Below are 27,560 nucleotides of genomic sequence, written 5' to 3' on the forward strand. Positions count from 1 at the left end.
ATGACAGTGAAAATGAGAAGTGTTAATGGTGAGTATGCTTTTGTGTGTTCTGTCTAGTATTTTTGAGAACGGCAACTTTCTGTTTCTAGTATCCTATAATGCAATTGTTCATGTTTACATGTATATTTAAATGTTATAATTTGAAATTGTTTCATTATCACAATATCTCATATCAAAATAATTAAGTTTCAAAGTTTAACACTATCTCTGACAGAAAACTATGAAAAGTGTTAATAGCCAGACTGGGACATGAACTCCAATGTTAGAGATACAGTTTGTACAAAACTGCAAGTAGAATATCTAGGTTGGGTTTATACATCATGCTGAGCCATAACAGAGTTTGCTTAGTTTGGGCTTGGAATGATCTGTGAACTCAGTCAAGCGTTGTTTATTCAATAACCATAGTAAAACAAACCATGACTTAGCAGAATGAGTGAAGCTGTCCAATAAAAGAAGTCAAGAATGTGTTGTTTATACTTTTCAATGAAGTCCAGTTGAAATAAGCCACATTTATTTTGGAGTAAGTTATGATTCAAGTCAGATATAAATCCGTTGATAGATATGCATGAAGGATGTCAGTTATATTTTAAACGGAAATTTATACATACCTTATTTCCAGTGGTGGTCCATGCCCCAGTTAAATCTTTTGATATTGCAAAGGCATTGTTCTTTCGTTTGTAGACACAGCCCTACCACTATACAAATACAGTAATATTGAGATACTTATTTTGAATCTCCAATACAGACATGAGAGAACATCAGAGGAAAATAATGCTAAAGCCGAAAGAGTTGAAGAGATGATACTGAGGTTGGTCACTTAACTAGTTTCCATTTTCTGTTGATTTTAAGTGCAAAGTATGTAAACTCTAAGTACTTAACTTTAATCTGTTTTGATATATTGCACAAAGTACAAAATTGGTATCTAGTATCTATCATCAACATTATGACTAAGGAAGTTATGAGGTCAATGGCCAAGCCTTAAGGAGAACCAATCACATCATCCTAGTAGTTCCAGATGGAAAATTCCTATTGTGTATGTATGTATGTATGTAAAAAAGAAGCAAGGCTTCAATCACAAGGTCACAACTGCCATCTTGACTTTTTTGACCCCTCCTTGATGGCCGTGCACCATTTGACCAGGGGTGCCTAAACTTTTGCATGCAACTGTGCTAGTGCTATAATGGAAATATGCTGAGGGGGTGAGCTACTTTCACTATTCTTCTATCTGACACACAGCTTTCTTGGACATTGGGTTTCTATAGGAACAAAAGGGTTGGTTACCTCTTTTTCCATATTGCTTTCAACAACACCACATCACTGATGCAAGTGGTTCTAATTATTTAAGCCATTTTGTGCTTTAGTGAAGATTACCAAGAATAGAATCTCCCCTCACCATCTTGTCTTACAATTGGGGATGGTGAAGAGAAACAGAATAGAAAGGCTGGAGGAAAAAAAATGAAGGGAGCATAGACTGGACGAAATGGAAGATGACCTAGTCATGGCAGAACAGACCTAGCAGTCCAAGTTCTTATGGCTCTGATATGACTAGAATTGAGAGAGTAGGCAGCATATAAATCAAAGTAATAAATGATAATAAATAAATATATATATGCACACCCCTCTCTATCTCTATTTTTATCTCAGAATTCTATGGCCAAGGATTTTTGTTCGTAGAGCGTAGACAGTTTCACTGAACTTCATAGGGTCTCTTGGTCATAAGGCTGAATTACCTTATGGATTTAAGTGGAGAAATGATCATGCCTGCCCTCTGAAAGATCACAAGAGTATTTGTTAACAGTTCCTGCTGGCTCAATACGTCTTGATCTAGTATAAGTGATACCAGCTGCAACATCAAAATATAGTCTTTGCTTCTATAGGATGTATTTCCATTTCTGGGAGGGAGTCAGCCTGCCTTCTGATTTTCATCAATGTTATTTGCAGAGGTGGTTTCTCCGTTGCTCCTTAATACTTGGATTTCTTTTCAAAGCTGGCTCCCTTCCTACAGATGCCACTGTAGAGGTTGCATATGGTATTATTAACATTCTTCACGTGGAACATTTTCCTAAAGCGGTTCTGTCACATCATGGGCTCCATAACTGAGAAGTAGGCAATTTTGGGGGGATGGTGATCATATCTGATATTTTGAGAACATGTTCTGGGTGCTCTCAGAAAATTACTCCCATAATTATAGTCTCATTGGTTTTGGTTGGGGCTTAATGTCAGGGGAGTCTGATTCCTTAAAAGGCAGAAGTCAGGCAGAAAGTGGCAACACAACTCCATTATCCCACACCTGCCTTTGGTGGCTAAATCTGAACATTAATTAACAAAACAGACATGCCTTATATTATCTTCTGCTGCAATAGCCTTTAGGCTGCACATAAGTCCAGCTGAATGCACTTCCGAATCCATAGTTGGATAATGCCTTTATTGGGACCAATAAAAAAGGCACAAAACATTTATTTATTAAACCAATTTATATAGCCACCCATCTCACCACAGGGGACTCCGGGCGGCGGACAACAAAGCATCACGGAAACATTCAGGTTCTCCAAATGTATGGGTCAGGCACGATGTTGCAAAAAGGAGAGATGGATGGAGAGGCACAGAAGTCCCCAAAATCTGAACAGATGGTCCAGACGTGAGATCTGCTGTTCAAAGTCAGTCTGAAATGAAGTTTGATGTTGGTGGGCAATATCACAGATGCAACTTTTTCTCTTGCACACAGGGGCAAAGAACAAGGTTGTCCCCAAACTCAGCTCTCAAAGTACATTGTTTTCCCTCTACTCTTTTTGCCATAGGCAAATCTCACGAGTTCCTGAAGAAACTCTGGGATTTCTACTAGTCGAATTAAAAGATAATTTCGGTTCTTTCCTCCCCCACTCTTAAACCGAGTGACAAAGCGGGACACCCCACCAAAAAGACACCTCGCTAAGATACGGCCGGGAGGCTCCGCCCCTTCCAGCTAGGCACCGGCTGCCCCACAGCAAGGCTATTCCCTGAGCCAGCCTCCCCTCCCCACCTCGTCGCCTCGCGCTCCCCCTAGCGGCGGAGCGTCCCTCCCTCGTCTTCCCACAATGCCCGTTTAGGTTGCTGTGCCGTGGCTGCCTCAGCTCCAAGATGGCGCAGGCGATATTCGAGGCGCTGGAAGGTATATCTCGGGGAGCCGGGCGGGTTGAGGCCTCGCGTCGGGGAGTCTATTTAAAAAAAAAAAAAGGCGCGGCTGTTCCACGCTGGGTGCCTCCCTCCCGCCGCTGCGGATGGGACGGGGGCTGAGAAGGCGGCGGGGCCGCCCTAAGCCATCTCTGGGGCTGAGGGAGGGTTCCTGGAACAGCCGCTGGTTAGGTGTCTGTCTCGGAGGACTAGCCGCACCGTCCGGCGGTCTGCAGGCGCGGGTTTTTTTCGCCCGATAAGCTCCGGAGGAGCCAAATCTTGGCAGGGGGCGGAAAGCAGGCAGGCAGCTCGGGTCCTGCTAGAAGATTGTTCTCAAACCGAGAGGGGAGGGTGGCTTGGTCATTGCTACCTCCGCTTCTGCAAGCTCCTCTCAAAGGGCAATTGTTGCTTAATTTTTTTCTCCGTAAGAGTCCCGTTTACCTCTAAGGGTGCCTTTCTGAGTTCTTGAATAATGCAGCTTGTGTAACATTCCCTGGAAGAATTAAAATTGCATCGTACTTATTGGTGTGACATTAAAGTCTGGGCACGTAGATTTGCGTAGCGCTGCCGCTAAGGTTATTTTTTTACAAATGCAGATGCAGTTACCTGCAGTGGCGGCTCAAATTGAGAGTGTTCACTGGTTGCAAATTACATCTCCCCGTAACTGATGAAGTCTTGTCCGTTTGTTCGTCTCAAACTCCGAGACCTGCTCTTGTAAAAAACGAATGTTTAAGAAGAAAAATCCGTGATGAATTAGATCAGCAATCTATTTAGTGTAGCACCCTGCCTACTCATACAAGTTATTTAGTTTAAAAGAACTTCCATTGATGGTGGCTTGGTTTACACATCTCAGTAACCACTAATGTGGTTAGTTTAGGTTCAGTTTCCACTGTTCTGTGAATGCAGCCACTGAAGTTTGTGCTGTAGTGAACTTGACCACAGTGGCATCTACAGTTTAGCATAATTTATGAAACTTATTCTGTCTTGTGAAAGTACGCTAAAACAGCAATTGTATGATGTTTACCTGGAAGAAACTTTGTATGTTGTGCTAAACAGTGATTTCCTTTCATTATTGTTTGTTTACTAGGCCATAATGCCCAGACCATTAAAACATAAGCCAGATAAATATTTAGTCTGGTGTGACAAGTGAACTCAGCCATTGGCCTGTATTTTTTATAGCTTGATATGGTATGTGATATCACAGTAGTGAAACAGTTGTTGGTGAGCTGTCATATCACAAGTCTTTCAGAAAAGTGTGCCAAACTGAAAGCCCTTCAGCACTGTCTTAGAAAGAACTACTGGTTCCCATACTCTGGCCTATGGAAACTCCTTGTTGCATTTAGGTTCGAAAGTTGTTTGTTCCATGTTCTGCATAGCGAAACCTGACACAGACCATTGATTAAATTAATACCAAAGGATAAATCAGTACCTACTTCCAAACAATGATTAGGCCTATGCAAAGCAGTCTTGTTTTGTAGACCTGCTCGGAGCTTTACTGAAGTAACAATTTGATTTGAGGCCTGCCTCAACTTGAAAAAACAAGACGTGTTACCTCGACACCTCCAATCTAAGAATTGAAATGTGCTGCTTCACTTTATTGGAAATCTTGTGTCTTCAGTAAGTGCCAGATGCATCTTTGAGGATTAGCATAGCCCCAGTAATGATACTGGGCACAAGATATCCTCAAGCTGTTTCAAAATCTGCCTTATGATTTCTTAAAAAAATTCTTCCTTTTAAAAGAGGTTTCTGGGATTTTTTTCTACCCAATTCTCAGGATACCTGAGGGTTTATTTTGATTTTCTCCCTCTGAGTTTACTTTGTTGTTTGAGGTAGCAAAGATTGCTGTTTCCACCAGCTTCCACCAACCATCTCCTCTTTTAAAAGAAATGTCGGTGGTAAATTCCCTTTGATCAAATTGAAGGCCAATTGGTGGAAAAAACACAGAACTTTTCTATATGGCACTAAGATATAATACATATGTATGATGTTTGCACAAAGCTCTTTATTTGGTAGAGAGGAAAATAACTGAGGTTCCTTGTTTTCAGAGTCTTCACCTTTTGTTTAGGGGTCACAAATAACTGATAATGATATGTTTGGTATATTCTAGGATTTAGAAAAACTGAGTAAATCACATGTACTTCAAGCAATTTGTAAAGTACTGTGACAACTCACTTGAAAACTTGCATATATCACATATGACTTACCTATGAATTTACAGTTCCTTTGCTACTTTAGTTAACCCAAATACAGTTTCATTCTGGAAAACTATTTAGTGTAATTCAAATGCATACATAACATTTGTACTAACGCTGTGATCAAGATGTTTTTATTGGAGGTGGTGAGAAACAGCCTACATGCCTAGACAGATAGTTTATTTTGCCTTGTGTATGGAGAATTACTACAGATTATGAAGGTGGAGGAGGAGGAGGGCGGAAGGAATGGAATCTGGATTAGTACTGCTGTCCTTTCCTGTTTTTATCTTGAAGTGTGATCTTACTGGCTAATTTGCAGTTTCAATATATATTATAGTAGTGACTTAAATGCATTTAAGTTTTCAATTGACCCAAAGACTGAAAAAATAATGGTTCTTAGCTGGCTTATGTTATCAATGAATTTGATCTTAATAAAAATGAAAACCAAAACATTGTGATTCCCTTGCTGGATAAGAAGAAATTCTGTCTAAGCTTCACATTCTGCTTTTAGTTACAGCTGCCAGTGGTGTCCATGGCAAACTATAATTATGAAATAAATTGCAGGTTTTGTGTAAAAACATGGTCACATTTTGTCATTTGTCCCATCTGTGGACACTCATGATCAATGCCTGTTGGTTCATAAGCAGACAGTGAAACAATAGCCATCTCTACCTCATTGTAAAAAGGAGTATGTATTTGAACATTACTTTCTAGTTTGATCTAATCCAGCCTTTCCTAATCTCTTAGTGTCATCTTGATATTTCTTTTATCCCCAGCAATGTAATGGACTGACTAGGGATAATCAGGGAGGATATGTTGGGGAAGATTGGTTTAATTCATTTTAAAAGCCATTAGATATTTTCATATCTTGGCATTCTACTTGTTAATTATGTTATTAGGTTCTCACATTGTGGTAAGTAATATTGTGTTAAGTAATATTGTTGTTTGTTTAGCTTTGGCTCAGTATGATGTATAAAGCCAACCACTTCATAAACCGTGTCTTAGTGTAACTGTCCATTGTATGTAAAACCGTCCATCGTATGAAGAAAGACCTGGATTTAATGCTGATCAACGTCATTAAATGTAGCTTCTATAGTTTTAAGATTATTGCAGAAGGGGAAAAAGCCTGCTTTACAAGTATTCATTTCATTTTCCTCCTTGGTCATCCTTCCTGGTTTTTTTTTTAAAGATTTTCTTTTTATAATGCACAAAACATTTAATAATTTGAGATGATAATCCTATACATATTTACCTAGGAGAAATGGTTGACAATTAGATTTGTATCTTTGTGTTGTTGTTATTTGCCCTTTTCTAGCTTCCTAATCTTTTCGACAAGGAGGCTAGAATGGTTATAGCAGCTGCTCCACCAATTACATAATGGTGTTTCACTCTTCATAGCAAGGACAGACAGAAAGTAATTTATATTTATTTAAAGTAGTGCTTTCTGTTTCTGAAGGAGATCCATATGTGCAGAAATGATCTGCTGAAAGGATTCTAATACCCATTATTAGATAGGGTATCAAAACTGAATCCCTTTGGAAAGTTGTCCCCCTTGTAATCATTTCAGTATGCTCACGTTGTGGCAAACCATATTTACATGGTGGTGCTGTAGGAATTGGAAAACATGCTGTGTAATGATACTGAGTCGTACACTGAATGTTCCCAAATGCTATGGTGAGAAGGAGTATCTGCCATAAGGATGTTATTTTCAACAGCAGTCCTGTAGATAGTATAACATTTACTCTGTTCTTCTTTTGTATATACCCTGATCCAATGACACATGCTTAATGTAATCAATCTGTAGAGTTAGTACCTGGCAACCTTTGCACTAATAAAAGAATATGAAATTAGTTTCTAATTTATTCATTTTATAGTATCTAAACAAAGCCTTCTGAATGTAGGTAACTAGCCTCCATACATTGGAATTCTAGGAAAACTACTGTACAGTAAACAGTTTCAGCTCCCCTATGACCCTTTGCCCTCTGTGGTATCAGAGCTATCAGGCTAGCACTTTTTAGAAAGAGATGGAGGATGTAAGAGGGAAGACCAAGACTGTCTTATTGTAGTAATTTTTCTTTGTTTGGTTGTTTATGAATATCAAGCTATTTTTATTTAATGCAGAATTGTATTCATATTTGTATATTGTACTGATTACCCTTTGAAGAGATATTCTGGTTAAGTTCTACATTAGCTGATATTCCATTATTTTGGAGCTTGCTGGTGAAGGTAATATTGATCTTTTCATCTAGATAAATCATGACATAGGGTACTTCTAAATTGACTCTTCTTATAGATGCTTCTCAAGCTAGAAACAAAATACAAGCTCCTGCAGCTCCTCTTTGTTTTCCTCCTGAATTGATTTTCTATAGTAATAAATATTATGAAAGTTGTATTGGATAAACCTGTGTTTATTTCCATTGAAAGATGTGTGGAACACATTTCTTCCCATTCCATGAACAATGCAAGGTGATTACAGAGTAAAAGTATTGTTGAGAAGGATCTACAATTTAGTATATTGTGTTGTCAGCTTGGTGCTCTCCAAATGTGTTGGCCTACAATTCCTTCATTTTTCATGAGCATTAGTTATAAGAGCTGGAGAATATGGGAATGTATAATATTAATGTACTAATCACAAATTGAAAGTGTCCATTCTAACAGATTTCTGGTGCACAGTAAACAGAATATACTAATAAATGTCATAGAAACTCTTCCATTACTGAAGCATAGAGAACTGTAGTGGTTAAGATTTGACTGGAATCTGGCCTATGAACCCTTTTTAATGGGTTTTGATTTAGGGAGTAGAATATTAAAGAAGATTCTGTCTTTTTATCCTGCAAAAGTAATTGGCAAGCAAGTTAAAGAGTCAAAACATTTGCAAAAATGTTTTGACAATATTTATAACAGGAAACCTAAAGTTAATTATTTGGAGAAAGTGAAGATTGCCTTCCTGAACACTGTTATCAGGAACCTACTGTTTTGCAATTAATTGTATATAGGAGCAGGAAATAAAGATGCTTAAATCTTATCTTTGAATAGTGGCTAAATCCACATAAAGGGGAAGATAATGGGATTTTGATATTTTCTTTTGGTTCTTAAAATTAATCACATTATAGACTGCCCTACCTTCTAGTCCTTTTAAAAAACCCAACATATTTAACCTGCTTCTGTAACAGTAATCTTCCCATGTCTATTGATGGAATCTTCATGAGAATGTTTTACTCTGGTTGGAATGTTAAAACCATTGATACAATAGAGGGTTGATATTTGGAAACTGAAATGAGAATGTTACATGAGTGGGTATGATAATAACATTCATTTATTAAGCACTTTTAACATGATATGGTACAGATCAAAAGAAGGACAAAACAATTATAAAATTACATCTGATAAAATTAATTCATAGGTTAACAACCAACCAGTAAAGATGTTTGCAACTACAGCAAATCAGACACAACCACCATATATATTTAAAGAAAAGTCCTGCAATACTAAAGAGCACACATATATCCATAATTAATGTTAAACAAATACAAGATAAAATGAGAGTAGGGTAAAATAATTGGGCCTTGAACTAACCCACTAGTCAAAAAGTCTTTAAAACCCTTTTAAAGGTCATCAAACTTTCACAGAGGTAAAGAAAAAGAGAGAGAGCTGATTCCAGAGTTGCAAGGCCAGGTTCCTGAAAGCCCAGAGTCTGGAGATTGCCACCCTGGAATGAGGAAGAGAAAGAAGAGCCTGCCTAATGGAATGTAAAGAACAGGCAGTTTTGAGGGAGAAAAAAGGTAGAGAAGTACTTGTGTGTGTGTATGTGTGTGTGACCAGACAGTTGTAAACATAACCAATAGTTTGAACTCTATTCTGGTTTGAATAAGTATTTGAGTAAGTAAAGAGCCCTTCAGTGTAAGAAAACGGGAAATAACATGGAAGTTAATATGCTGAAATAGATGTATTACAGTCAGTCTTGTTCACATTTTTGTCCCTGGAAGGAATACAGATTTTCTGCCATTTCTATCCCCTTTAGGAATGGATAATCAGACAGTGCTAGCTGTTCAGTCCTTGTTAGATGGCCAAGGAGGTGTTACAGATCCATCATCACAGACAGTCAACACATCTTCCTCCATTCAGTCCATGGGTGAGTCTTTCATTGGGACTTTTGCTTTGTTGTTTGTCCTTGTGTTGTGCAGTCACATAATACTTGATACCTTTGTGAATGTGTGTGTGTGTGTGTGTGTGTGTATTCTTTGTTCTTGTAACCCATGCATTCAAACAGTTATATGATCCTGGAAACAGTATTCAAACACCACTTTATATTCACTAGCTATTCAAAAAATGGTATTAGGCCAATGAATTTGCGATGTAATTGTGATTTGCTGCCCTTAACATAAATTCATTTAGCATAAGATAACACTCTTTACTTGGTTGCGTTCTCCCTATACCTTTATTTTTTAACAGGCACATATGCTGCCTCAGAACAAAGTTTTCCCAGGGCAGTTTGCAATACATTAAGATGATATTTTAAAAACAAATGCATACTAAAACAAAGACAGTATATAAATCAACCATAATGACAAATACATTACTAAAAAACTTCTATGTAGCACATCCAATTCAAATTTATTTATTTATTCCTGCTATTTATATGTTACTCGATTCCAAAAAGGCTCTGAGCGGTTTATAGTAATACAAATGCTAACGTGAGTATAATAAATACTATATGCAACAATAAAAAGGTCATTGCCTAGTGTCAAGAAGACAGTAAAATAGGCTCCAGAGCATTCCAGAATTGGAGGGTTACTACTGAAAGGCCCACGCCTGAAAATCTACATGCCACACTCAGGGATCCTATATAGAATCATACCAGTTGGAGTTCTGTTCAGATACTGTAGTCTTATACCTTGCAGGATCTTAGAGGTTAATATTTATTTACCTCTTGAACTGGAATCAGAAATAAACTGAGACCAAGTGAAGATGGCATAAAACTGGCATAATTTGGTTATAACATCCAGTTCCAGTCAATACTCTTGCTGCTGAATTTTGTGATAACTAAAGTTTCTGGATGGTTTTCAGTGGCAACCCAATGTATAATGGGTTATGGCAATCGAAATGAGAGATTACAGAGCGTGGACTGTTGATATGAGACTGTATTTTAGCAGGATCAAAGCTATTGTCCCAGCTTTGGCCAATGGAAGGCATTTTGTGCACCTGAGCCTATGGTTATAGAGATGGATCTAGAAACATCTCCAGTCTACAGATTTGATCATTTAGGGGAACGTAGCCTTTTCTGAAACAGGTTGATTCTTACCACCCATCTGCTGTCTCCAACCTCTTCGTGCTGTGTTCCTCCATCCCTCCCTTTTCTTCCTGCACCAGCTAAAAGGCTGCTGCTTCCGCCTCCTCTTTCTTTGGGAGTTTACTTTTATAATCCCCTCCCAATAATTATTTTTAAAGTAAAAAAATAATAAAGCTACATTAAACCTTCTTAAAAAAAAATAAAAAGTGGTCCCTCCACTTTTGAAGTACAGCTCTCAAGCAGAACATATTCACATATCTGTGCTTTAAGGAGAGTGTGGCCCTTCCAAAACAGACCAGATATCAGTATCCTGGACTGAAAGACCATCCACTAAGAGTAAGCTTCAGTTTCTTGGCCCTCATCTAACCCATTATGACAGTTAGTATTTCCACTACATCACCTGGATTTGATAAAAAGGAGAGGGAACTGTCCTCAAATGATCAATGATATTTGATTTTAAATCTCTGGATGATTTCAGTCAGCAGTTTCACATAGAAGTTAAACATCATGGTGGATAACATAGAACGAAATGCTTTGGGGCTGAGCAAAAATCTCCTAGTACCACTGTCTGAAGATGGCCATCCATGTATGGGTGAAACCGTCAGCTGTTATATCAGCATCTAACTAGACAGCCTCTCTAGGAGGATACCATGGTCTATACCAAAGCTGCTGAGAGGTCCATTTGTCCTGGCTAATGAGCAACAGATGGGGCGGCGGTGGGGGGTTGCAGGAGATCCTCTTCCCACTTCCTTATGCAAGCTGTCTGCCCACATGTCAGGTTGTTTTAAATATTGATTTAGCATTCTTTGGGTGATAAACCATGTTTTTAAAAAGTCTAGGTGACAGCTAGGAGGAAGAGTTTTGTGGTGCAGTGGGAGTCTCCCTCCTGCTGCATGTATAGCCCCTCTTCCAGTGCTTGACACCTGATATTTGGACTGATCTCTTTTTGAAACCCAAGTCTCTGAACCAGGGAACAGCTCCAAGACCTGGTGTGTACAAGGTGAGGCCATTATGAGAGATCCAAATTCTCTCTCTGCCCAAACTAGAATGGATTTGAAGGGTAGTACCTGGAGACTGGAGTGGAGGTGTTGTGACTGCATCAACTTAAAATAGCCAATGTGTCCCCTCATTCTCTCTCCAGATTGGTCACTGAATGATCAGTAAGGCACATCAGATTGTACCCATGGTAAAATTGCTGTGATTTGTTGCCTGCTTAAATGGGAAAGCTCTATTTTAATAGGAGAATAGCTAAGAATGACTTACGGCTACCTCACATGTGGGGTGGGAATGAGATGAAGGCAATTTCATGGAATATGGAAGGAGTAAAGGTTGCAGAGGCATGTTTGGGCTATGGCTAAACGCAAGTCATAAAAGGCCTTCTCTGTTTATGTTTCTTTTGTTAGTATAGGCAGAGAAATGCAGTTATCCTGTGAAGCATAAATTTTGTTTCAAATGGGACTTGCTGTGAGAAAGCTAAGCATTCTCCTAACTACAGCTTGACAGTTCTTCAGTTAATAATTTCTTACCGCTTTGTTCTGCTGAAACTGCATCTCCTTGAGAAGAAGTCTTTCAGGTTAAATAAATAATTTTTCTTTCCCTGATTTCAGATGATGAAGATGTGTTTCTCTGCGGGAAATGTAAGAAGCAGTTCAACTCGTTGCCAGCATTCATGACTCATAAGCGGGAACAGTGTCAAGGCAGTGCCCCCTCACTGGCTACAGTCTCCCTGGCTACTAACAGTGTATATACCCCATCCATTACCTCAGTGCAACAGGCTCAGACCACCAATCGTCAGGTAGAGATGCTGAATGCTTGGAGCTCTCTGTGGCTGGGTCGCCAGTTGCACCTAAGTATAGCTCCATACTAAACATACTAGTGTTTTCTCTTATATTCCAAGGTCAGCTTCAGTATGTGTAAAACCTGTTAGCGGTTGTCATCCATTACCTTGCAGGGAAGTTAGGTGACTGCAGTGACGTGAAACAGAGGCAGTAGAATCAAGATGAGGATTGGCAGTGGAGACAGCTGATTTCATGGTGGTGTAGCTTTTAGAATGGGTGGGGTTAGTTAGGTTAAGTTTGGGAAGGCTACTGTAGTGTATCTGAAATAAAACACAGGATTTCCTCCTGTTTAATGACTATTTGTCAGCTGAACAATGTTTTATCCATCATGTCATGCTACATAATTAATACTGAACTAGTTTGTTTACAGAATTTTGATTTTTACTACATCATTTCCAACAGGGAGCAGTTGCACTGAATAATAGCTTGTTTTAGTTTGTTTCTATGAGGTCCTCAAGAATTTTCTGAAAAATTTCTGCCTGATATCCAGTGTAAGATTTTGTTTTACCCATTTTGCCCAACAGATCTCTACATATATTACTGTCCCACCCTCTCCTTTGATCCAGACACTAGTCCAAGGGAATATCTTAGTGAGTGATGAGGTTTTGATGTCAGCCATGTCTGCATTCACAACCCTGGATCAGCCAATGTCCACAGTACAACCCACTGTGCAGGTAAATATTTTTTCCCTGCCATTTAAAACACACACAAGCTCTGACAAATGGTATGTGCTGTAAAAACAAAAAATAATAAGCATATGTTGGAAAAGAATGTTTTACTGTCTAATGACCACATACTGTATGCATAATATTGTGTAGTAGGGCTGGGCAAAATGTAGTTTGGAGACAGGGTTGGCACACACATAAAATGGGTTGGAAATACCTTAAACCAAATATATATATTTTTCCAGGATTTTGCAGCACTGTTTCCATAGTGTTGCCAAGAAATGTATATGGATATTTGTATGGAATCACCAAGGGTTGACCTTGAGTTGAAGCAGTTTTTACCTTCTGTGGTCCATAGTTCAGTTTCTTTGATGTAATAATATTATTATGTTGAAAAAATAAGCTGATATGTTTACTTCTTGGAAAAGATCCCCATATTATTAAAACTGGATGAAGCTAATACTGTGATTTGCATATGCAATCATATGGACTTGATCAACACAGATTTATTTCACTAGTATGCAGAAAAACATGAGTATTGAAATTTATCTTGGTTTAAGAACTAAGGTTAGAACCTTATTGCAAATATTGTTCCTATTCATGGACCAAAGAGGAGGAGGAGGAGGGGAGGGGAGGGGAGGGAGGAAAGGGGGAGGGAGGGAGGGAGGGAGGGAGGGAGGGAGGGAGGGAGGAAGGAAGGAAGGAAGGAAGGAAGGAAGGAAGGAAGGAAGGAAGGAAGGAAGGAAGGAAGGAAGGAAGGAAGGAAGGGAGGGACTAATTTTTTATTCTGTGTTTTTAGAGCAGCTTGAATATGCACCCTGGAGCAGGATACCTCTCTCAGCCCCCACCACCCCCTCCACCCCCTCAGCCTCCCCCTCCACCACCTCGAACCCTTGGAGTGCCAGGTCAGGCCAATGCAGGTAGCAGTGGAGTGGCAGAAGTCTACAGTGCATCAGCCTCCATGCCTGTGAATGGGACGGTAGAAATACAGAATTTGGGGATGCAGCCCTACCCACCTTTGGAGGTAAAAGTGGCTGCCTGTCTGAGTGATTATAGTCTTGCTTGTGAGAATTACATGGTCTCACTGACCTTTGTAAAATGGTGCTGGCTCTGATTCTCCTCAGCCTCAAAATACCATTTGTTCGTTGGTTTTCAAAGAAGGGCACAGCTAAATACACAAGGTTGTATTATAATGAATGATAATTTTCTTCCTAAGGAAAATGGTGATCCCAAAGGTGTCAAATAGATCCCAGTTTCTGAGAGAAGGAAATTTATTTATATTCTATACAGATTGTCTAAGTTGAGAGATTAATAATATTTAAATATAATCTGCTGGGCCAAATATGATCAAAAGGAGAAACATCATATAGTGGTCTATAGGTGTGGTAGAAATTTGTCCATGGCCACTTTGAGTACTTGTTAAATAGAAAAGTAAGATAAAAGTATTTAACACAAATAAATAATGCATCCTAAAATGCCAAAGCTAAGTTAGGTGTTAGAGAATCTGGTTACCAAGAGATAGAGTTTATAGATTTATTGTACAGTCTCAGTATTGAGACTGAATAAGACATTTCAGAAGGCTCTTACTCAGAAATTGTATTTTAGTGACCATAACCACACTGAGACTCTTTTCAGAGGTCACATTTATTTTAGGACAAAGCTGTTAGTGGGGAGGAAAATAAGAACATGACGGAAACCATTCAAATGGGCAAAGCACCACTGGATCCTTTCCAGTGAAAAAACAAGTAGCAAAACCTTGCCTTTAGTTTTAGAGGGGTGCACCTGAAATGAAAAACATCCCATAAGGATTAGCTTGGCTTGTGCAAACTGCTTTTCAGAAATACTCTCTGATCTTAAACATATATGCCTTTATTTGATTATAGCCTACTGCTAACTCAGAGAGCAGCTTTCAAGCTGTCTCTAGGAATATCTCCTCGAATCAGAGAATCAGCATCACTAAATATTTTTGTTTGGTTTTGGGCAGATTCTTGAATGGCTAAAGTTGTTCTAATTTGCCTACCCAATGAAACTGAGTCCTGGAAGAATCAGGACAACACAACGGAATTCATCTTTGGAATTCACTACCATGTGATGTGGTGCTGCCTGCCAGCTTGGCTGGCTTCAAAAAAGGGTTGAACCAATGAATGGAAGTCATGGAGATCAGTGGCTATTAGCCATGATGGCAGTGCGATTACCTCTGAAGGCTATTGCTGGGAGACTAGTGGGCTTCCTTGTGCAATTAGTTGGCCATTGTAAGAACAGACTGCTAGACTAGATGAGCCAAAGTTCAGTCCAGCAGGCCGCTACTTATGTTCTAATGTACTAGGATAAAACTTGATGTTGTTTGTGCATGCCTCTGTAGTCAGTTAATTCCGCTTTATAAGTGGAAATTTAAATAGCATTCACACTGCAGTCTCTATATTGATGGATCTATTTTCTCACAACTAAATTTCTGTTGTAAATCACACAGGCTTGAGTAAAAACATTTCATATTAAATTTGTAACATTTTAAAATCTATAATTATAATGCTTTATAATTGCATTAATGAACAGTGTAGTTTGGTTTAGTCTTAGCATGATGTGTGAACACATCTAGGGACAACATTCAGTGGTAACATAATTCTAAACTAAGGCTAAGCTTTATGAAAATGAGCCTCACCTCTCTGGATCCATTTGCTTCTCTCTACTCCTTTGATACAGCTACAAGGAAATCATAAGGTTTCCACTTCTATTTTAGATTAGCTATAGCTTAGTCCATCCTTTACCTGTCCACATACCCTCTAGATATCTGGATTTTCAGTTCAATTCTCAGCAACAGCCATGGTGATGTCTGAAAGTTGATGTCCACATATCTGGAAGGTTTCCACATTTGGGAAGAATGGTTTAGCTTATTATCTGAAACCTAACTGTAGTTAACCTTAATAATCAACTGATACTGACTTGTTTTAACTAACTGTATTTAAGGCTAACCACAGTTTGGCAGTCTTTATCCAACACAGTAAATCATGGTCAGTTAAAAACAGAAATAGTACCAGATTCTCTTCAAGGCCATACCAAAAAATGATGCAAGTGTTTAAGCAATGCAAGTGTTTGTAGTTTTCATCTGTAAGCAGCAGGACTTTGATCTGCTTCCTACTTCCCAACTTTGAGCTGAACAATAAAAGTCAAGATAACCCATTTTTCTTCTGTGTGCTGGTTTGAAAGTCATGGTTGTCAGAATACTGAATGAGTAATGATGGAGCTTTGGATTATTTATATTGTTCTATCACTTTCATATATGTTATTATCATTGATTTCTGTTTTAGGTGCCCAGCCAATGCGTGGAAAGCCCAGTGTACCCCTCCCCTCCAGTATATAGTCCAAGCAAGCAAAGCTTTAAGTCTAAAAGTGCTAATACTGCTACTTCCTTGAATAATACATGCGGAGGAAATTTGACCAATTTTGATTCTGCTTCCAAGAACCGTCGTTCCAAACCAGACAATAACTTGCTTGAAGGTAGGTCTTCTTGCTACTAGTTCTTGTTGTGGTCTGTCTACATTGGAGTAACAGTATGTGGAGCACTAAAGTCCATGACACTGGAAGACTTGGGTAGCAAAGGGAAATCCATGATTCTCCAGATATTCCTGGACTGTGACTCTTGTACACCAAAGCCAACATGGCAAATAATAACCAAGGATGATAGACATGTAGTCCAAAAACATCTGGAAGGGCATACAACCCAAATATTGGCTATTAGAATCCTGAGAACTCATTCATTTTAAAACTATATTAAATTGCTAATGTATTATTTCCTATACAGTTCTGAAACATGTGAAATAGCTTTAGCTTCTAGTTGATGCACAAACTGTCTTTATTTGGAAGATGTAATAAAATATGTAAAATAATATTTTTAGATGATACAGGAATATGGTTTGTTATGTATTTCATAAAGTTCAGAAACCTTCTGTGGCTATTCAGGTTATTTTTAGGATTGGGTTTTGTTTTCCTTTTTGGTTAACAAATAGGGTTGAATAGATGTTGCTGTACATTTACAAAATAGAAATCTGTCCCCTTACCTAGGAAGCCACATTTAAACCTCAAGGAAGTTGTTCGTATCAATAGAAGAGAATATGTGTAACTCAGGGCTGAACTGTGGAATCCTTGGGGTTCTCTGAGCTTGGTTGTTTTCTTGCAAACGTTTTCATTACCCAGCTAGATAACATCTTCAGTGCACTGTACACCTAGTGTACACCTAGCTGGGTAATGAAATGTTTGCAAGAAAACAACCAAGCTCAGGGAACCCCAGAGACTCCACAGTTGTTTGTATGTTTGTCATTGTCAGTTCATATCACACAGTATTGGAACATTGGTTCTTTATTAACCTTTTCAGGAAGCCAGATGTGTTCGTTGTGATCCACTAAAATGGATTACTGCAACATTGTAACCCACCAAAGCTGAGGTGTTATTCTGATGTTGTAGGAAATGTTGCAGTGCCATTCCTTGCCATGACATCAGAAGATGTGAGAAACCCAGTGTAGGTAGAGAAGCCAATGTTGCAGCTCCTTTCCTTGCCAGGATTAACAAAATCTGAATTAATGTGAAATAAGAATGAGAGGTAAAGCAGAAAGTCCCATGATGTAAATAATGGGTTTACATTCCTCCCATGTAAGCTCATTTTGTTGGATTTTTCCATCATTTTCATTCTGTTCTTCCAATAAAGCAATGTTCTCAAGACTCCTGCTGCAGTTCCATTCCTCAAGCTTCATTCTAGTTTGATGGAGAGTGAACAAACAAAAATCCATGGCAGGGTGGTCTTTTTGACATAAATTCATGCTTGTTTTTTGCTGTTTGCATTTCAGGAAAGCCCAAGTCACCAAAATTGAAATGTACATACTGTGATAAAGCCTTCACCAAGAATTTTGATCTGCAGCAACATATCAGGAGGTAGTGTTGAGCTTCCAAAATCGGACAGAAGCAGTGTCTAGTTGGACAGGCCAAGGACTTGATTGGATATTCTGAGCAACAATTGGAGCCATTCTTACTTGCTGGCAAGAGCTATGGAAAATAAAGCCATCTCTCTGCTTGGTCAGTGTGATCCCCCAAATATTGAACACTGGTCTCTGTATGGTGTTTGTGTGAAACCTAATCTTGGTCCTGATTGCTGAACCACCAGGTCTTCCAGAGTGATAATAAAATTTCGCACATAATGTTAAGGCAGGATTTGTTTTATTATTATTGGACAAACCATTATGGCCTGACTGATCCTTAGCTCTAAACTACAATAGGAGAGTGCCTGGGTTGTACCACTTTAGGCTACAGATGAGACTTCATATGATTTCATGTTTCTCCATGCAGATTCCTATCACATGAAAAAATATATCTCAAAAAAACACCTTTTATCTACCTTCCCTGAAGTGGTAGGTTTTTTAAGTGTAAGGAAATTTGCTTTGAAGGAGCATTCCAATAATGCAAATTCCTATCTATGTGCAGTTTGGAATGCAACTTCATTGGTAAGTAGTTATGAGCCAGCTGGAAAATTGTTCAGTATTAAAGCACAGCATAAAGAGTGTTAAAGTAAATGAAATACATTAAATGATGGATTAACTTGTTCATTTAGAAGTTGCTGTCTCATTCCTGAATGCTGAGAGAGGAAACATCCTAAAACAGACTGAGGCCACAACAGTGTAGATTGCAGTTGAGTGCACTAGTAATATGTTTTCCCCTCTGTTGAGATATTCTAATTCCTATTCTCTGACATAGTGTCTATTTTTCCTTCAGTCATACCGGGGAGAAGCCATTCCAGTGCATTGTATGTGGTCGGGCTTTTGCGCAAAAATCCAATGTGAAGAAGCACATGCAGACACATAAGGTGTGGCCACCAGGAATTGGGTGTACCATCTCTCGGAGTTCTGTCACTGTGCAAGTCATGCAACTCAACCCCAACCAGCAGGAGGATGAGGAAAATGCAGGTGCATTATTAACTGCTTGGATGGCCAATCATATGGACCTGCTTCACCAAACCTCTGAATAATAGAGCTTCTGCCTGTCTTTCTGTTTTATAGATCTTAATACTAGAAGGGTTAGAAAAATAATTTTAGTATACTGTTGGCTTAAGCATGTATTAGCATATGAATGTATAAATCAGATATACAGCTGCTATGATCCTGTTCAGTCATAGCCTTTCATTCAATATTCTTCCATACTCTTGTTACTCTTAATCCTTTTTCAAAATTTTCTCCACTCGTGGAAACTACAATACTGATTTTTCCCCCCTCTACGGACTAAACTTAAAATTAGATGTATATTGAAATTCTATCATCCATCCTCAGCAAGACAGTAGGTGAAGGGATATTGTAACTCTGCATTATCTGAATAACCCTTCAAATATAATTGCTTTGCATTAGACAGGCCTTCCCCAACTGAAGCTGATGCTGGCTAGTAATTATGGGAATTGGAGTCTGGAGAGCATCAGTTTGGAAAGCCCGTTTAGATATATTCCTGAAACAGAACCTATGCATCTAAGTATTTGGGTGTGTGATATCACTAACTTCCTAAACATCTCTGCTGTTGCCTCTAGATGATCATAAGAAATTATGGATGATGATCCATGCAACACCAAGCCTTTTGTATATTGTGTGAATGTGACTGCTTGGGCTAAGACTGTTTCCTGAGTTGTGTATATCGACTACTTGATAGGCAGTGAGAAGATTGGGAAGTGCATGCCCATTTTAGAAAACTGTTTTAAGCTACAAGCCTGAACATGCAGAATGAACTTAGCTGGTGGAGAATATTTGGCCCTAGTTTACTCTCCTGTGCCCACATACCAACTGTACTACTTCACCAAGGACTAGGCTGCTGATTGCTTGAGAATATGAGAGGAGCACTTTAAAATCAGATCATTTAGCCCACAGTTTATTCCCACAGTGATGAAATAAATACCAATGGGCCACCTGAAAGGAGTTCACAAGTACAGTAAAGTCCTCCCCTCATGTTCTCTAGAGCTGGCATTGTCAAACATATCACTCCAATACTGGAGATACTATGTAACATTCATGATAGGAATTCCTCTCACTTTAAAGTGAAAGTGAAAAAAGCATAAGTTTTATCTTCAGTCATGATAAAAATGAATGAAATGCAAAGGCACACAAAGAAGGAAATCTAATTTCCAAAGCTTTGCACCTTAGAAAAATGGCTTGTAATTTGAGAAGAGCAATTCTGTTTTGCTGATCTTGTTTGTAATCTGTTCAAAACGCTTCTTTCCCTCGGAATGCTTGAAACTTAAACTAACATTCCTGTGTTCTGTATCTTTTCCTTTAGGCTTAAACCAGGCTCCAAGAAGCAGTCCTCCACAGCCTGAAGCCATGCCTCCTGGGGAAGAACATGACGCTGCGAAGTTGGAAGCCAAGCAAGTGGTCTTGATAGACAGTTCTTATCAGTGCCAGTTCTGTCCTAGCAAGTTTAATACATATTTCCAGCTAAAATCACACATGACTCAGCATAAACATGAACAGGTAGATGGTTCATCATGAGATGGCTTCCTTCTGCTATACTGAACTCTTTACCACTTTTCCACGATTGCAGAACAATGCAGGCATACTTCCCAATTTGCACAATCTATATAGATTACAAAACTCAGATGCAAAATGTTGGCTATTTTGCTAACTTTTCTTTTTCTTTAGCATAGCTTAGAACATAAAATTATGCTCTATGACAGGGTAATTTTCTGTTTAATTTAGCTGACTACTCACTGATCGACAAATTTCTGATGTTTCTTTCTGATGTTGTGATACTATATATGCCAACTATATGTTTTTAACACACTGATCTTTGGATCCAGCATAAGAATATGCTCCTGTGCATATTTTCATTCATCAGTAGAAATATGTGCTGACTAGATAACAACACAGTGTGTTCTAGATAACAACAACACAAGCAATTCAACAGAATCTAATTCACAGATCCCTGATAGCTGAGATATATTTTTCAGTTACACTACCTTGATGTTTGTTTTTTTTCCACTGTGAAAGAACCATACAGTTCTTTTTTTGTGTGTGCATGAATCACTATTCAGGGCATATTCAGTAAGTCAGAGTTCAGAACGTATGCTTTGCTTGCAGAACATTCTAGTTTTCATTCTTGGAATTTCTAAGGGGAAAGAGAGAGAGAGGAAAAAAAAAAGCCTCAAAATTCTAGAGAGCCATTGTTAGTGTAGACTATATTCTGAGTCAGATGCTATCAGCCCATATCAAGGATCTTCCTATGTTCCTTACTGGAAGGAGGCAAATCTAGAGTAGTAACTCATGCAGTGATACAACGTGTAACCTCTGCAGGGACATAGTTTTGCATTTTTTCTGCCTAAGGAATGATTGAATGGTCCATTGTTAACCTCTAGGAGAAGCTGATTGGAAGAAGAGAAGTTAAGAGTAATTCATTGTCTAGGGACATAGCAAACAGCCTTCTCTGTGGGTGGGTATATCAATCTCACAAGAGTCATTAATTACTTTTATAAATTTAATTCTGATAGTACAATACAGTTTGTTTGCTTTTGGTGGCACAGAATAAGGCTGATCTAAATTCTCTTTTCTTACCATTAATGTGCAGGTTTACAAATGCGTTGTGAAAAGTTGTGCACAGACATTTCAAAAGCTGGACTCCTTCTTAGAGCACATCAAGAACCACCAGGAAGAGCTGAGCTATCGCTGCCACCTCTGCAGCAAGGACTACCCTTCTTTATATGAATTGGGTGTCCACCAATATTCCCACAGCTTGCTCCCTCAACACAGCCCCAAGAAGGACATGGCAGTTTACAAGTATGGTAGCATTGCAAAGAGTAATTCCTCTAGCCTGTAATTGGGGAAAAAGAATGAAAAACGATATGATTCAAACTTGATGTTATTAATATCATCAGGGCAATCATTTAAACTAGTTGGGAGAGCAGTCAGTGTTGTGGATTTGCTGTTGAATGATTTGGTACTTAGTGTTCATTGACTTTTTTTTTGGTTAAAAAAAAAGTACCAAGGAAAATCAGACCCTACTATGAGAGCATATATGAGTTAAGAAAATATGTCAGAATTACAGTTTTGTACAAGGTAGAAGCAGAAAAATATAATATGTTGACTGGGATTCCATTGATTAGTCTGAGCACCCTTCAGATGTTCCATAGGTTTCTGAAGACCTAGCTCTGTTCCCAGTCCTGGGCAAGTGGCCTCAATATCCAATAAATCAGTCAATTAATTAATCAGTAAAATTTTGGTGCTACAGTGTTAGCCCTTTGAAGTAGTCCAGACAAGAAGCACAAACTGAAGTACTGGCTCTGTGTTTATTGTAAGGTTACACTAACAGAATTTTGCAAGACAAAGTATTTCTCCCCTCCTTTCCTTTTATACTCCAGAAGGGAGAGGGAGGGTCTCTTCTGAAACTTTTTCCATGCCTTTCCTCCTTCTGTGGGCTATCTTTTACACACTGGTTGTCCAGTCTGTGGGTCTCCCTCCTGTCTCCCAAGGTCATTCCCTCATACCATTACATACAGCTTGAAGTTTCTGGGATAATGGTAAACCACTTCATATTTATGTAGGGAGTATCTTTTATATTCATGGCATACTTGGGGTATAAGGTGAACAAGTTTTTATCCCTCATAATCCATTCCATAAACTTTCATTCTTTTTAAGAGAAATGAAGGTAAATTAGGCAACTTGGAACTATAGTTTCCAGGCAGTTATGTAGTTATTTATTTTTAAGCCTGTATTTCCTTCAAGGATCACTAAGTGTTTCCTCTTTGACAATATTTTTTGCAAATACATATGTGTAAAGAAACTAAAGGCTAGCCTGCAGACTTCAGCAATGCTAATGCTTTCTTTTTTCTTTCTTTTTCTTTCTTTCTTTAGATGTGTCAAATGTGTAAATAAATATTCCACACCAGAAGCCCTGGAGCATCACTTACAGACAGCAACACACAACTTCCCCTGTCCTCATTGTCAGAAGGTAGGCAGATAGTCTTAATAGTAAATTGACTTTCTGGAGAGAGAAGTATGATTTTATCACCTAGTACAGCAAATTTTTGTCTGTTTATTCATTCATGTTTATTTCATAGTTTGCTCTGAGAGGCTTTAGACCGAGAAGATGGAGAGTTGCCCAAGACTGCTTATATAATGACACATTTGTATAGTGGATGCACCTCAGAGGGTGCTACTGGAGTGTTACCACCTGAGTTCTCACAGTTATTCTCTCCCATTTACAACATATGTACGGTCTATCCTGTGGCTCGTTCTCTGATGCAGAAACTATCCATGCAGGGTTCCCTCCCCCTGCAAAAAAGCCCACTTGATCTATGTTAGTAAAGTCTTTGTCTCATCCACTTGGGAGTTTTACTGCATAGATTTGTTGAACATATGCATTTCCTAAGGGAAGGAGTGAATAACTTGTGGACATTGGACCAGGTAGAGCCCTTGTGGACCTCAGAGCTACCATCTAACCATTATTGCTGAAAAGTGATGATGGTATCATGCTATGTATTGGTATCTATTTCTTGAGCCAAGAAATAGATGAAAACTGTAAAATAAGCCCTAAAACAAAGCTTTTCATGTTGAAAAGTGAAGAGAATCCTGAAACTTCCCAAAATTCAGCCGTGTCCACATAGGAGATATGACCCCCATTCACTTTTTAGCCTCAGCCTCTCAAAAAATATTAAGTGCAGCGTGTAGCTAGAAAATAGTGGCCCCTCCTGGTCTCCCTGATAAGAGTTACTACCCCTCTAACTGACCTTGCTCTTACCCAACTTTTTAGTGACATTGCCTTCTTTTTGCAGGTGTTTCCCTGTGAGAGGTACTTGCGAAGGCATCTCCCTACACATGGAGGAGGAGGCAAATTCAAGTGCCAGATCTGCAAAAAATTCTTCCGCCGAGAACACTACCTCAAACTACATGCTCACATTCATTCAGGTAAGAAGTGGCAGAAACCTGTTTCCAATCTGTTGAACCTATTCATGTTCTAAGGGTTCTCCTGTCATCATCTTCAGTGGTGGTTGATACCTTACATTCCTTGGATTTTACATCCCTGTTTGAATAATTGTGTTCACTTAGCAGTCTTCTTAATTTCTGTCTGATGGATCACTGCTTTGATTGGAACCAGGCCTTTTGAATATATGTTAAGCATACAAGCATCTACTAGAACCAATACATTACATCAGAGACAGGAAGAATCTTGGGGAACTGATCCCAATTCTGATGAATCATGTTTCTATAACCCAGGAACAGAAAATGACTTATTAGAATACTTTTTAACCAAACTCAGTGTACGCCTTCATTGCTGAATTCATGTCTTTTTCCTGTGCAGGTGAAAAGCCTTTTAAATGTTCAGTGTGCGACTCAGCCTTCAACAGGAAAGATAAACTCAAACGGCATATGCTGATCCATGAGCCTTTCAAGAAATATAAATGCCCATTCTCGTAAGTATCAGATGGCCCACTGCAGCACTAGCTTCATAGAGAACTGCTAAACGAGGACTACCTGTATATATAAAACAGCCAGCAAATCCCACTCTCCCTTTCACTGATGATGTTGCATAGCCTGGTAATAAAATGTGTGTAAGAAAACAAGCTCAGAGAGCACCAAGAACTCAATACTTCTTTCTTGCTATAGCAAGGAGTTTGATAATTTAACTTGCAAGTTGCTCCTGCTAAGATGAATATCACAGTGTCAGTGAAACGGAATTATGTGTTCTAAGGTGGGCGGCTGTACAAATCTTTTAATAAATAAATAATCTTAGAAGTTCCTCTCTGCATTGCTTATTTTTATTTTGTTGTTGCAGAAATCATACAGGCTGCAGTAAGGAGTTCAACAGGCCGGACAAATTGAAAGCTCATATTTTGTCCCATTCAGGTATATGGAATTACTGCTTTGATTCTGATCAGTGCTGGAAGTCATTGTAATTAATGTATTGAATATTAATAAAGCACTTGGATTTTGTTTCTCAACTTCAGTGAAGAGTGGAAGCAGCCTTGAGGAAATATGTTTTCCCTTTTGATCTTTGAATAAGATGAATCTAATTCTATCTACCATTGGGACTGAATTAACCATTCCACATTGAATTGTTATGCTGGAATCTATTCATGAAAGCCAAAGATAGCAAAACCTCAGTGTATCATATCTGTTCAGAGTAGCTGAGTTTTCACGGCTTCCTCTGCAAAATGTTGTCTATATCACCAGTTGTACCGTGTAATTATATAGAGTTTATATAGAATTGATGTAGAGGGGCTAAGAAAGTATGCCATGAACTTTTAGGTTCAAATCTCACTTCACTCACAAAATTATTAATTGGGTTTAGATGAGGCTTACAGGAAGTCTTTACATCTAAGCCGTTTGTTGCATTCTTTCTTTTTTAGGTATGAAGATCCACAAGTGCCAGTATTGTAACAAAGCCTTCAGCCGGCGAGCTCACATGATAGAACATCAACGTTCTCACACTGGCAACTATAAGTACCGTTGTACTACATGTAGCAAAGGTTTTACCCGCCAGAAGTACATGAAGGACCACAAATGTAGGCTGAACTCATCAAAGGATAAAGAGTTACCAGTCAGAAAATCTCAGAAGAAGTGGGGGGCACGTGGGCGGAAAGTGGGACTTGCTCTTTCAGCTCAGTTGGCTTTGACAGAACTCAAAGACACTACAGGTGGAGAGAGCGCTCAAAAAAATGGTCCTAATAAAGAACAATTTTCTGAACCTGACACTGTTCTATCCATTGTGGTTGGCAGGTCAGCAGCAAATTCAGACAGTGGCAACTCTGGCCAGCGTACTGGCATCTCATCCAACCTTGCTCTGACAGAATTGCAGCCTGGCTCAGAGAATCCATGTGCCATGTTGGCAGTCCCTGTTTACATCCAGGCTACTGACTAATTGACTAATGCCACTCTGTGTCCATTTAGTAGGAGGGAAAGTTCCTGTGTTTACCGATACAAAAGAACTGCTGCAGAGAGTGAGAAATGAATGGTGATGTATGTGCATAAATGTTTGGCTTCAATGATGCAAGAACAACATTCTTAAAGATACGTGTCAGAAAGTGAAGTTACTCCTCTCCTTATCTGGAAGAATTTATCTGAAGAAGCTGTTGAAAACAAATGGGGATAGTTATATTCTTTTCATTTAAAGATACTCAGTGCTTAAATATTCACTCAAGTTCTTGAACTCAAAACCAGAATCAAGATCACTGCAACATTTTTCACATATCTTTATTTGATTTAATTTTATTGTTTCTAGTAGACTCTATTCAGGAGCACTTGCAGCAAACAGTGATGACACCAGAGTGACAAAGTGTGCAAGAAGACGTTACTGTGCAAATGTTGCCATTCCATACTTGCATCCTGATCTTTGACACAAGTATGTAAGTTGTGGCATTTGCATGATGATGTCATCACCCATATGTTGTTATTTGGTCCCCTGTTCACTCTTATGACCTCATTTATTGTTCTGTCCTAAATTCTATATTGCCCTGTCCACTTTCAAGATGAAAGTTTATTCATAATGTGATCCTTTGGGAACTTCACAAACTTTCTCATAAATGTATCTTCTACCTTTTCCCTGTCTCAGGGTATATTGGAAAGGGAAATTGTATCCAGACACAGTAGACAAGTTGAAGCTCCAGCTTTCCCCCCGAACTTTCTCAGATTTGCTGATAAAGAGCAGCAGCTTTGGAAGGAAAGATACCTGAGAATATGATTTTGAAATGTGGAAATATCACAGGCATCTGGATTGCAAAGAGAAATGGGAAACTTTCAAGAGTGGAGGATAACTAAATATGCACATGCTAAGAAAGAACTGGGAAAGGGAGAATTAAGAAGGAAGGAAAGACCAGTGTGGACAGTAACAGTGTCCATACTCTTTTCCATCCATCCCTAATTGTTTGTAACACCACAGTTATTCATTATGTTTAAGAAGAGAGTTTTCTAAGGCAGTGTTTCTCAACCTCATGCTGGCTGGGGAATTCTGGGAGTTGAAATCCACCCAAAGTTGTTGAGGTTAAGAAACACTGCTCTAAGGTACATCACCAGTGGGCTCAGATTGACAATTCACTTGTGGAGCCACTGTAGTTTGATCTGCTTATGCCTCAAGACCACTTATTTGATAGAGGGAAACAATTAGTAGTGAAGGATAGCCTCCTTCATGAGGACCATCTTCCTGAACCTGACTAAGTAGTTGCTCTGGGTTTATAAAAGACCAACTGATACATTAAGAAGTATGAATGATACTAATTTAATCAATGAGAGTATTGTATTGGTACCAGTGGGCTACTTGTAGTACTGATGTTACATTTTATGTTATTTTTTTTCCAAGATGTGCTGCAGTTATCATGCTATCCAAATCCAACTGTTCTTGAGTGTATGCTATCCATAGGCTTCTGGGAAACAAATGCATTCTGAGATACTACAGGTTGTTAAATCAGTCAGAATTTCTA

At 38.8% G+C, this 27,560-nt stretch overlaps 1 protein-coding gene across 1 annotated transcript; it reads left to right on the forward strand.

The window, feature by feature from the left end:
- Positions 1 to 3,068: 3,068 nt before the first annotated feature.
- On the forward strand, positions 3,069 to 27,560 carry ZNF341 (zinc finger protein 341). The gene is made up of 15 exons (XM_088153826.1): positions 3,069 to 3,148; positions 9,364 to 9,474; positions 12,240 to 12,427; positions 12,995 to 13,144; positions 13,935 to 14,159; positions 16,441 to 16,630; positions 17,974 to 18,058; positions 18,893 to 19,083; positions 20,432 to 20,625; positions 21,716 to 21,924; positions 22,999 to 23,095; positions 23,919 to 24,051; positions 24,446 to 24,557; positions 24,920 to 24,990; positions 25,494 to 27,560. The coding sequence occupies exons 1-15, from the start codon at positions 3,118 to 3,120 to the stop codon at positions 26,003 to 26,005; spliced, it is 2,499 nt and encodes an 832-aa protein (XP_088009952.1). The 5' UTR covers positions 3,069 to 3,117; the 3' UTR covers positions 26,006 to 27,560.

Source organism: Python bivittatus, unplaced genomic scaffold, assembly GCF_059951505.1.
Source record: "Python bivittatus isolate LINGU-HERP-01145 unplaced genomic scaffold, Pbiv_v1 ctg000700_np1212, whole genome shotgun sequence".
In the NCBI taxonomy this organism is placed as follows: Eukaryota; Metazoa; Chordata; class Lepidosauria; order Squamata; family Pythonidae; genus Python; species Python bivittatus.

Coding starts and splice junctions, on each gene's coding strand:
- ZNF341 (XM_088153826.1), top strand. CDS start 3,118: ATGGCGCAGGCGATATTCGAGGCGCTGGAAG. Junction 18,059..18,892: donor CTGCAGCAACATATCAGGAG/GTAGTGTTGAGC, acceptor TTTTTCCTTCAG/TCATACCGGGGAGAAGCCAT. Junction 24,052..24,445: donor ACATGCTCACATTCATTCAG/GTAAGAAGTGGC, acceptor TTTCCTGTGCAG/GTGAAAAGCCTTTTAAATGT.